Source organism: Ptiloglossa arizonensis, chromosome 12, assembly GCF_051014685.1.
Source record: "Ptiloglossa arizonensis isolate GNS036 chromosome 12, iyPtiAriz1_principal, whole genome shotgun sequence".
In the NCBI taxonomy this organism is placed as follows: Eukaryota; Metazoa; Arthropoda; class Insecta; order Hymenoptera; family Colletidae; genus Ptiloglossa; species Ptiloglossa arizonensis.
In genome coordinates this window covers 12,509,010-12,521,954 of record NC_135059.1, presented here as the reverse complement: position 1 = coordinate 12,521,954, position 12,945 = coordinate 12,509,010, and the positions used below count along the sequence as shown (strand labels likewise).

General features: G+C 39.6%; 1 protein-coding gene across 1 annotated transcript in view; it reads right to left on the bottom strand.

Moving 5' to 3' along the window:
* The window catches only part of LOC143153538 (metabotropic glycine receptor), a 203,546-nt gene extending 198,104 nt beyond the window's left edge, over nt 1-5,442 (bottom strand). The window contains exon 1 of the mRNA XM_076324882.1: nt 4,083-5,442. Coding sequence (XP_076180997.1) covers nt 4,083-5,442 — 1,360 coding nt within the window. The remainder of the gene's footprint in view (nt 1-4,082) is intronic.
* Between the last annotated feature and the right edge of the window lie 7,503 nt (nt 5,443-12,945).

Below are 12,945 nucleotides of genomic sequence, written 5' to 3'. Positions count from 1 at the left end.
TCAATTTTACATTTCCCACTTCAAACATTGACGAAGAAACGTGTCAAGAGTAAACATTGTTTTTTTTTACAGAAGCCCTAATAAATCTTGGACACGTATTTTTTTACGAACAACCGTTTAGTTTGTTCCAGGTTTGGAGTATGAAAATGAAACAGATTACGATACATAATTGGCGTTCCGTTCAGATTTTGTTGGCGAACTCGTCAATAAGGCTGACCCAGCAAACCTTGTCTTTGTTCGATGGTACCAAAGTTTAGACCAACTCTGGCTTCAAAGTGCTTTTAGTCAAATCTTAGCAGCGACCTAACGATGTTTAACAGAGGCAATCAAGTGTCGAATATACGAAACAAAATGATTTCCCTATCTTAATTCATATTCTGATTCATTAACAACCAAAGTTCTTCTTGAATCGTTATTCGTTACCGAACGAATGACCATACAAAATTTGAATTTCAATACCAAATAATAAATCGGTGATTTTAAAATATTTCGACATGTTTTTTTTTTTATAAACGAACGATCTAACGGGGTAAAATATCTTCAAAGCTCGTGTACAATTATAGTGGAATTATTTGCCGAATTGTAAAATATTTTCGACAAAAGTCGTTTATTTTTAAAGCTGAAATCATATCGCAATGGCAAATTTTATTTTCAATGATCATCGAATACAGCTAATATAATCCGTGTTGCGTTATGCACGTACGACGAAACAGTATTCATAAAAGGAACACGATGTAAAAAAAGGTTTATGCTTTGAGTTCATTTATTTCGAAAGAATAATAAATTACTTCTTCTAATTGTGGATATCGCAACTTTCGTGTAATAAAAACTTTTCCTTCGTAATAAAACAAGAGAAATAATTTTCGAAAATTCTTGGAAATTTAAGTTTTGGTTCTGCATTTAAAATTTTCGTTTAAAACAATTTTCGACTCGATGCATACTTTGAGATTAATTGTACACGAACTTAAGAGTGTTTTACTCTATTGAATCGTTCGCTACCGATACTATAAAACTACGTGTCTAATAATTCTTTAGTTTGCATTACTTTACTGTATTTTACTTGTAATAAACCTTTGTGAATAAAAATTCTAAAAATAATTAACCATTCGAGGTCTGAAGGTGCAACATGTTTCTTAATATCCTGTAAAATATATTGATGCAAATATTAGTGAAAACGTTTCACCGATCGGTACAGTCCGTACGTTGAACGCCGAAAGGCGTTCTCGAATTTCAGCACCGATAAGATTGAAATGGAATTTTAAAGTAGTGGTACAAGAAGCGACGCAAGATTCGTTATTTCTCGAACAAGGGTCCCCTTTATATATAGAGAAATTTGGTAAGAAGCAGAGACGAGATCCCTGCACAGGATATTGGAAATTACGACACGTTCCATTTTCGAGTAGGCGAAGTGGTGGAAAGAGGGACGAGCGTCGACAGTTTCACCGCATTTTCCAGCAATAAATAAGTCTTCTATTTCCAGTGCCCGCTCGAAGTCACATATTTCAGGATTATACACTTTCCAGGTGCTCCTGAATGTCCCGCTTCTACATATCGAGAATTTTCCGAAAAGTTGAAGGTCTCGCTTACGTAGAATCAGAAATTCACACCGTTCGATGTTATTTATAAATTATCGTAAAACGTTTGCCCGGAAACGGGCAGTTTAAAACGTTTGCCTTGTACATTCCGGCGATTTAAGGTCGAAACGAGACTCGAGAGCTTTTACAATTTTTCACGTGTTTCCGTAATTCAGTGGAACATTTAAAAGTTCGCCTAGAGTGCTTTTATTGCTCCGCCTCGCTCTTAATGAAGTTCTTTTTAGTCTCTTTTTCCCTTCCCCCTTTTTTCTCTTTCTCTTTCTCCTTCTCCTTCCACGGACGATAATATCGAAAGAGCAAGGAAAATAAATTCGACGAAATGAGAATTTCTATTTATCACGATTGAACAGAATTTCTATACGCGCCGAAACCAACACGAACAAATAAAACGGATTAAATATGCAAATCCTCTGCCACGAGTATTTAACTCTTAATTAAATAATTACAACAGAAGTATAAATTTCATAGAACGAAAAGATAAGTCTCTAACAAGGAGACTGCAAGTCCTTCGGGTAATTGATTTAGTTGAAACTTTGCACGTTTGTAGATTCAGTCATCCAGTTCGTGAAAATTCAGCATTATAAGGGCGACTACTCAATAGTTTACGAGATACTTATGAATGGAGCCTTAACTGTAGATTCATTTCAAATAATTACCGAGTACCATTGTAGCTTATTGTAAGAATTTTAAGATTTATTTTTTATTTACCCAATTATAATTCTCTAAACGTTCTGGACAATCGTTGAAAAGAATTTCAAGTCGAAAATAAACAGTTTCGACTGAATACCAAAATTTGTTTAATTTAAATGTCCAATTTCCAACAATATCCGTTCTCTTGACAAATCTCGTGTCTTAAGATCTATCAATAAGTATCGCGTGTTTAATTGCGACTGAGATCGATTAAAATACCTACGTTTAAATAATAATTTTAGCGAGTAAATTCGTAAATCGTTCGCGCAAATTAGAACTTCCCGCCATATTCCGAGCTTCTCGTATCGGACTCGAAAGCGCCGTTAAAGGAGCTTTTTTCAAAACCGCGTAAACCAACACGTTCGAGCTTAACGCGCCACCATAACCTCAAAATGCAAACTCGCGGTAGAAATCGAGACCAATATTGACGTTGGTCTTTAAGCGTTAATCGCCAAACAATTACAAACTCCGTCTGGCCTAATATACGAAACGAAATCAGAGAATTCGAATTTTTTCAAAAATCGTACCGATCGCTGAAAAAAAGGAAAAAACCAAAAATAATTATAATTTTCTCCCCTTGCATCGATCCTTGAAGCAACAAACGCGAGCTTGCCCATATAACAATTAAGGAGGCGTATAAACCTCGTTGGATAACCTTGCTTCTGAAAAAATAGCCCGAAGCAACTTGTTCGGTGTTTATCATTTCGAGTTAGATCTTGATATAGGATCCTTCCATAGACCCGAAGAAGAAAAATAACCACAATATTTCTAGGTTATATCAACGCCCTGAATCAATAAGGCCGAGCTTTCTCTTAAACAGTTCACTGGGTCTAAGAACGTAATAGTAGACCTTAATTTCATTCGACATTCTTCGTACGCCAATTGTTAAACAATAGGCGAAAAAGCAAAAGTAAACTTAATTTATCGCGTAAGTTCGTGTTTCCAATGATTTGGACTTAGAAACATCGTCAAAAATAAATAACCGCAGTCTACAGTGTCCGAAAAAATTTATCGAACATTTATAGCGCCTATTGTATCTAAGACAGCAGTCATTTTTCGTAATTAAGAAACCATCTGTTTGCGGTAAGAGCTTCAGGACTTGGAACATCGTGAAATATTTCGCTCCTTTTTCATCAAACTTGATTGTCCATTCTAGGACAATTGAAGCAAACAATACCTCGACTTTTCATCGTGGTAAACTCTTGTTTGTACCAAGATTTGTCCATACAAGAACGTCGTTAAGAATATTGAATTTCATTGAAAAACATTCAAACCAGTTTATAGTAGAATTATAAAATCTCGGTGTACCCTTTACCAAAACTAAAATACGAAATGGAACTTTGACTTGTCGTCGTTACGTAACCTTCTGCTTGCAACAAAAATTTGTAATGCAACGACATCTTCGAACATCTGATTTTGTTCAAAGATACTCAAATTCGATAAACAATTATGAAACGCGAAACCTTCGAACGTCAGCCCTTTACGAGACACAAAATGGAAAAGGAAACTTGAATTGTTCATCGTTGAAAGTAACAGGACTCTTCTACGCGATAAGAGTTCCGAATTGGAACGAATCTCGAACTCCTTACGAAGCAACTCGAGCCAATTGGTCGAATTGCTCGAACCTATCTTCTCTCTAACAGCAACTCGAGACTCCTCCAGTTTGCAACGATAGTTTTGAATTTTACAACTTCGTTCGTGCTCGAGAAAGTACCTCAACGATCCAGAAAAATCTCGATCCCGAGCCGAAACCACGATCAACAACTCTCGGATCCGTGTACTCGAAAAACCACTCACCGTGACTGAACTGGTCGTTGTTCGCGATCACTTTCTCGGCGTTCTTCCTGGCGATGTAAAACCACTCGCTGCTGTTGCTCAGGTACTTGTACTCGATCGCCAGATCCTTCACGAGGATACCGTCTTGGTCCTGAAGCCGATGAGCGAACGGACAGTAAAGCCAACGGTCCTTGTACTGTAGCTTGTCGTAACAATTCCCAGCGGCGAAGATGTCCTCGTCGAATTCGACCATTGACAGGATACTCGCGTGCAAAAGGTACTCGGAGGACAGCATCACCTCCGGTGCGTACTTCCATAGCCTGGTTAACATGTTGGCCCTGTTCACCGCCAGATTGGCCTCCAACCGGAACTTCTCCTGAGCGTACTGATCCACGACCCCCTCGCCCAAGTTCAAATCGGTACCTGCGGTGCAGTTCTCGCCCAGAAGGTGTTGATTTTCGATGATATGCAGGAACCGCGTGACAATGTCCACGTGGACAGCCTCTTTGTTCCCCTTGGCCTGTTCCAGCACCGTTCTCCCGTAATCCTCGTAATCCTCCCTCTCGGAACCGTTCCTCGTCGAATCGTTGTCTTCGTACAGATTGTACTCCTCCAGGATGGCTATCTCCACACTGTCCAGGTCGTTCCTGTCACCGGAGGGTGCACCGTGAACGATGTGTCCGTAGACATCGGTCGAGTTCACCCCGGTTCTGTTCCCGAACGATCGCGACCTGTTCCTGGCGATCGCTTTTCTCAACTTATTGAACGAGTCGTTCTTGTGACGAGCCGCGGGCGTGTTCCGTGTTTTACCCTCCTTCTTGCGATCCGAGTCGGCCTCGGACAGCATGCTCAACAGCTTCTCAATATCGGCGGTGGATCGTTCGTCGATCGCGTCGGTGGATCTGAAATCCTGTCCGGATTCCTCCGGTTCGAGACGACTCCTGTCCCTCGGTCTGTCCGACATCGAGACGTCCTCGCCGAGGGACGCGTTGTCGAACGACTGGGACCGTCTACCGGTACCGACCGGCATGTACGAGAGATCAGGATCGTCGAATTTCGCCTGTCGTGCGAAATGGTTCCTGGAACGGCTGTGCCTGATCTGCGTGACCGGTTTCTCGATGCTGGTCTCCGATCGGTCTCTCCTGGTCGGTTGGCTCACGATGTCCGTATCGTCGTTCACTGACGGATCCCCGGGTGACTCGGTAGCCTCGTGCATCACCAATTTACGATCGATGAACGAGGGCCGATGATTTTGCTGGTGACGCAGCAACGACTCCTTCGGTCTCTCGATCTGCGCTTCCTGATCAACGATCCCGGCGAACGCGGCCCTCCGCGCGCACGTGAGCAGAACGAGGACGTACCACCGGCAACGGACACTCATCTTAGCTCTGTCTTCGCGGCCATCAACCGACGACAAGATCACGGAGTTACTCCCGTTGCTCGCGTCAGGTAACGACCTCGCATTTCCCTGTTCAACGCACCGTGGGCTGGGTCGTTAAACCGCTCGGTCGTGTTCTCGTTCACTCCGATCCCGCGAGTCCGCGGCACCACACCGTGTACGTGTCACATTTTCCCCGAGCGACGTTCACGACGCTTCCAACGACGCGGCTACGCGACGACGATCTCGTTCTACGCTCCGTAACGCGTGCAACGACGCTGGCAACACACGACGACAACGCTCTGTACACGCCGCGATTGATCGAACCGTACAGCGCCGAGGACCACCGAGTTGCGTTCGAAATGTTCATGTCTCGCGGTTACTCATCGAGGGTCAGAGTCTACCTTCACCACGATCGAACGATATCGTTCCAATCGTACGTTCAGGTGATAACGAAACGCGATCGTTCGGATACGTCCCTAACGAAAGTTTCGGACGTCTCTTCGTCCGAGCCCTCGGGTCGGATCATCGAATTCCGTGCGTGATTCATTCATTGTGACCGCGGTTCATCGTTTTCGGCGGTCAAGATGACACCACCACGGGACAGGGACCAACGTGTATCGTCGTTATCTCGATCGAGAGAGCGCCGTGGTCGACTCGCGCTCGCACGCGGCGCCAGACTGAGGGTTGAAACTACCCCTGTGTCCCGTCAGGCGGGAATCCGTGCCTACGGCGCATGCTCCAACCCGGATGATTTTATTCGAAACAACCGGGTCCGTGTTTTCTTCGAGTGTATTATTGGCTCGTGCGTAACAGCGAATATCGAGACGGTCGGCTGATCGTTAATGAGAGAGATGGGACTTTTCGATTCGCAAGGGAGTCCGTTAGTAAGTAACACGTACGACCTGAACGAAAACAACGGATCCTCGATAGTGGAATTTTTTCAACTGCATCGACGGGTACAGTCGTATCCTTCCAATCGCCGTGACGGTTCCAAGAAAGAACCAGGGATTAACGGAAAGCTCTGTTACGCGAGATAAATGTTGAAAAGGTTTGAAAGTATTTTATTTAATTTCAAGTGACTCCATTGGGATCTGACATTGCTCGGTTCCACGTAATATTTTCTTTCGTTCGTTCTTGCAACGTCGATCCGTGCTGATCGACGTTACTTAGTCGAACTTTCGAAAGTAGAGGCACGACGCGCAAGTGAATGTTACATCCGCGATTCTCACGTCGAGCTGCATACGCACGTACGCGAGACGCAACATTTACTCGCGTGTCTTTAGTTTTAAAAATCCGAAAAAGTGACTCGAAACATTGTCACTCGAATGGAAATTATTCTTACACATTAGCGGAACAGTTTGCGTAAGATACACGAAACGAATGGTAAAATTATCGCTTTTGTTACATTATGACATTTCCCATATCTTCTACACGCATTAATTGAGTTTTTGTATTCAAACGGCGCGTTCGCTCCCGTATATTTATTTTTAAGTAGTAAGTGTATCAAATATGAAATGTCTATGCATTGTTACGTGAAAAACGAGTTCAAATTTAGTATTAAAATTGTTTCATTTGCGATTCGTCGTACATTATTCCGTTATTAAATAATTTAAATGGTAGTTACGGGGACGCTAAGTTATTCTCTGGAACATTTACCTTGCAAGTTTGCAAATTAATCTTGTAACAAAATGAAATATCGACGCAAACTTCTGAAAAAATGCCAAATCAAATTGGTCGCGTTAAAATTGAATCGTTTTTATAAAAGATAGGCAAGAAAGTTAGCAGACAAATGGAAAACTATTGTAGAAAACGAGTGAATATGTATTAATAATTAACGAGTGTAACAAAATGGTTTCGTTTCGCTCTGTTTGAAAAGAGAGAAATTTCCGTACAGTAATTGTGGCATAACTCGATATATTGTAGAGTTTAATTGAAGCTCAAATTAACCGAATAAGTATAACTTTTAATTTTAAATAAATGTTAAATTACAACGGAGGAAAGAGAGGAAAATCTGACAGTAATAACTGTTTGAAACGTGAGAGCTATTGTGTTGTGTGTTTCAGAATATAACGAATAATTAACAAAACTGTATCAATTGACAGAACAGAAGTATTTATAATAAAGAAAGACACGGATGAATGAAGAGAGAGAGAGGTATGTGTAAAAAAGGCGACAAATTTTAAATTCCAAAGTATTCGAAGCAACAGAGATACGTAAAAGTGTGTACAATACATCTATAATCGAAATATAATAAATATGATTAATGACATCGTTCTATACAATCAAAAGTAGATCGTAAAAGTTGCATGGAGCAATTGTTATAACGTATATGTGGTAGTCTTTTTCCGATATGTTGGTCGATGAACTGAGATGGATAATTGTTATTCATGAGTATTGGCTACAAAGGTCAGATTTGTGCTATATAGGTCAGAGTTGCAGCGAACCTAAAAACGGACTTTTAGAACATTAAAAATAACTGAAAGCACCAGACTGATCGAAATACTTTATCGAAACATCAACCTTACGATCACCGTTCGTTCGTAAGTTTATTTCAACGATATGAAAATTCTGGCTCGAAGAAAAATTATAAAACGGACTCGTCCTAAAAATTTTATAGGTCGAGAAACACCGCAATGTTGGTTAAACACTCGGTTTCTCGGCAATATTAACCTTTCGTTTATTAAATAACTTTGTCCCTTTCCATTACGATTTAATATTGCATTTAATTATACGGTATACGTTTTCTTCGTTTCTTTGCGTAAATAAACGTTATATTTTATACACATCGTTGTAAAAATCGAGAAATTGTTACTCCCCGACCTTCTCGACTTTTTTAGAGTCTAACTAAAATTATATTATAGATTCACCGGAGGGATTTGTATGCTCGAGTATCAACCATTCCTGAACGATTTACGATAATTCGACTGGGAGAAATTATTGATGAACTTAATCGGCTTGGAACACTGGACGTAAACGATTTCAAAAGTGAAAATAGAAAAATGAATATCTTCGATATTTATAGACGTTGTTCCCCAAATTTTTGTACGAAATGCGGTTAAAAATAAGACGAGAATGGTATATAATCGCAAGATTCGTAAACACTATTTAAAAATTGCAACAAAAATATGAAATACGAAGGAAGAGTAACGCGTTCATTCTTACAATCTTGTTAGTGAAAAGTTCTTGTTCGAAAAATTTTTCGAAAATTTTAACTATTGTAGAAATGGTCGAAGTTTGAAGAAAAAACAATAATTTTCATCCAAAAAGACGACTTTAAACGTTTATAAAAAATTGAATAATTAACGTATTAAGAAAATCGTATGTTACATTGTAGAATATCTCTATAAAGTTTGAAGTAAATCGGATGTGTAGTTCCGGAGATTTCGTGACGGCCAGGTTGAAAAATGTAGTTTCGAGAAAAACGTGAAACAAGTTTTAACGCGAACAAAAATTCAATTAATGCGAGGTTCGTTAAAATTCTTTTTCTCGTTCCAATTGCAAAAACACTTAGTCTCTTGTTTCAACGATATCTAAATTTCCTCTGTTTCGTTGCAGGGCGATAAAATGCAAAATAATGTGCGTTATCTATGGAATCGTATTTGGCTCGTTCCGACAGTAGCAGTCTCGAAGAAAATATTTTATAAGTAACAGATACGAAAGGAGAACTAGAATTCGAGAACCTAGAAAAATAACGATGTCGAGAAATTCCTCGATTCACATAAGAAACAATTGTCCAATGACCTTTACGTCTCGATGAACAATATGCACGTGAAGAATATAACGACGATAATACAACCGAAGAACAAGAAAAGAAATTCACACTTAACGAATTCGAAGACACATTTCAAGACCTCTGGTCGTAAAATAGAAAATTACAGATTTTGATCCGAGTATGGATCGAAGTATACAAATTAATATTGTACAGAGACTTGAACAGAGTACTGTGGGTTCGTTACCACTGTACAAAGATACGAAAAAGGAGAAGAAAGTACAATCGAGACTCTTAAAATGCTTTCAGAAACGATAAACGTGTTCGCGTCGTAATAATTTAATAAAATATGTACAAAAGGTACGTTTAAAATGTTGTACGGCCTATGAATTAGAAACAATCCCTGTATTTCAAGTATTCGAACGTAAATTCGAATAATACGATGAAACTTCCAAGACATATTACTCGCATTAAACGAGACCTACGTGTAATTTTCGATTGCGTTCTGACCCGAAAAGTAACAGATATGTTTATTGTGATATGCAAATACGAATCCCATTTATGGAAAGTTGCCACGAGAGAATACTCGCTTATAGAAATCTCCTGAGAAAATAGTAATAAATCGTACGGTAAGATCGTTTCTTTCGGATTTTTGTATTTTTATCGTAACTTTTAAATAAAATATACTTACACGGACCCCAAGTTTACGTGACAATTTCGTCTTATTTTTCCGGTCGTGGAACACGATGCCCAAGTTTGCACGAAAACCCTGGTGCATACCTTGCATTTTAAAAGTAACTTAAAAGAAGCGATCTTATTTTACAGGGGATTTCGGGGTAGTACAGATACCGTGGGTAATATGGGCACTATTTTTTAAATACTTTTTGTATACCGTGGTAGGAAATTCTTTGTCCCTATTTTTATACCCTTCGTAACTGTCGATAAGTCTACGACGATTACGTAGTTTTCTTGCCACTACCTTGTCGCTGAGTTCGCATTTAAAGTAAAAATCTATTACCTTCGCTCCGGCTAAAGTAGAATTAGTTATCTGTGCTTGAACATTATGTGTGTACACTTGAGATCACGTGAGCTAAAGCGGACTAACCCCGCAAGCCTTTGTTTCCGATAACAACATAATTCTCCAACAACTTAATTCTTTGCACGGATCGATTGCAGTATTTACATTAATAATTTCTATACAGCGATATTGATTATAAAAATATCGAGAACGTATGAAATTTACATCGGTTTTGTTTCGTTAACTAAAATAATTATAAACGAAAGTTAACTTTCGTTAATTTAAATTATATTTTTTAATAACGGAACGACGTACGAGAAATCGCGTATAAAACAATTTCTAGTACGAAACTTGGACTTTGTTTTTACATAACTATGCACAGACATTGCACATTCCTTTATACTTGATACTCAAAAATAAAGTGCGACAAGAGTGAAAACTTTTCAGGTGACAATTGTAAGGGCATTGGACTTTGTTGTAAATTTTCGATTAATTGGTAATCGATCCGTATAAAAAAATATTCATAAATAGAGCAGACATTGAGCAATGTTATGCTCCAATCGTTCTTCCGTTCTACATTTGAGGTCTTTAGGTCAAAAATCTCCCTATTCTAAAAAATCTCGTCAATTTTCCACGCTGAGGTGCTTTCCCGGTTTACCGAATAAATAAATAAATAAGTGAATAAAAAATAATATATTAAGAAGACGAGATGGGTCAACTTCACCATCGATGAACTCGTTAATGTACGAAACACCAAGATTCTTATCCGTGACCTGTTCGTTTACATTCGACGTTTATATTTCACACTTTTCGTGTAACGCACTTCAAACCGACGAGACTCGCTTCGTACTGGAAACACCAAGATTCTTATCCGTGTCCTGTTCGTTCACATTCGACGTTTATATTTCACACTTTTCGTGTAACGCACTCCAAACCGACGAGACTCGCTTCGCACTGGAAGGTAGATTTCTAATTCACGAAATAACCACAGCTGGAACAAGTACTGGATACGCACATGCTCGACACACACGCGCACGTGCACACGCACGCACACGGATATCGAGAAAACACGCGTGAATGTGTTGGTAGGCATCGTTAATGACTACTTAATTGGGCCATACCAGCTTCCACCGCGATTAACGAGTCCGTTGTACCTTACTTTTCTTCGCGGTATATTGCCACAATTACTCGAGGAAGTCCCACTTAACGTACACTTTAATACGCCGCTGAAACACGGTGGGGCACCACTTGAGAGGCCCCGTGCCATAACCTGCAAGATCAACCGCCCCTTACCCCACTCGATTTCTATGGGGGCACGTGAAAGTAATCGTCTACTAAACGCCGAACAATTCGAGGTTATGTTTTCTAACAGCATTTTTCGCTGTACTTTGCCTCTCATGGATTTATATACTATATATAAATCTTATATATACAAATCATATATATTGTTTATAAGTATAGACCGTGAGTCAAAGTGAGTCAAAGGTGAAGAAAATTCTATAACTCTAAAATAAGTCTAAAATTTTAAGGGAGGACACCATTCCGAGACGTTAAAAAATGGGTAAATTTTGCGAATTTTCTTTTAGTCTTTTCCAGAGTGTACGAATATAATTTTCAGCTTCGATTTACAATTTTACGAAAGTAAAAATCGTACAAAATGGCCAAGGTTTTCGCTATACCCAAAACCCATTACGGTCAAATATTTCTGTAATTTTGTTTAATTTTAAAAATGAATCCGACCAAGTGATCCAAAGGGAATACCTCGCGACGATAAACATTTTTAAAACGGTTATATTCTTTTAAAGAAAAAATCCACTTTTTTACACATTGCGGTACAATTACCAACGTGTATTTTTTATAACGATACAAGGTCGTGTTACGTTACCGTTGAAAGTAAACATTTGTTTTTTTTTTTTTTTCAAATTTATCGAACAAGTGGAATCTCAACAAGTCAGACTCGATATAACGTTTCACGTCTCGATCGAAAATTTCCATTTTTCGAGGCTGTAACGCGGAGAATTGAATTTCTTCGATGGAATCGCGAAGCAAAGGAAGAAACCATCGATACATAAACCATCGAAACGAATATCTGTAAATACCTGGGCAACGAGTATTATTAGCCAGCGCGCGTAAGGCCGGTTCGGGATTCGCTTGCTTTGAAATTTTATACGAACGTGAAGAAAGTTTCGTCGCTGTCCATCTCGGCGAACGCGAAAACGAAAGGAGTGAAGTTTAACAAGGAAATTACCGGTGAAATAAAAGAAACTTAACAACGAACGTCCCCGATTCGTCGATAGAGCCGTACTGAAACTCAAGCGGGGTAGCAGCTCGCGTTGAAAAGTTTCGGATTTCGTGAATTCGTCTTTGGTGGGTCGCGTGCCACGTGCAAACATCGACGAAGAAATATCCGGTGTTACGGAACGGTTGTAAATTGGCAACTTTCAAGAGTCACTTAGATACACGAAGTGGCTGCTTACACGACCAGAGAAACATTTAATCGGGAAACGTCGACAATTCGTTTCCGTTATTGATTTTCATAAATTGCTCGAACGATAAAACCGACCGAAATGGTGGACATTCGGTACGTAAATTATTCAGTTCGCCAAAACTGTAAGAAGAATGATCGAAGACACTACCCCACTGTGCACTAGTTTGGCGCCATTCCTATCGTGAAACGAGCGAGCACAACGATGGCGTGTATATAGTATAAGTTAACTTTCTCGAAAAGAGAACGTTGGAGAAAAGCTATAGTATACCACGATCACGACGTATTTCT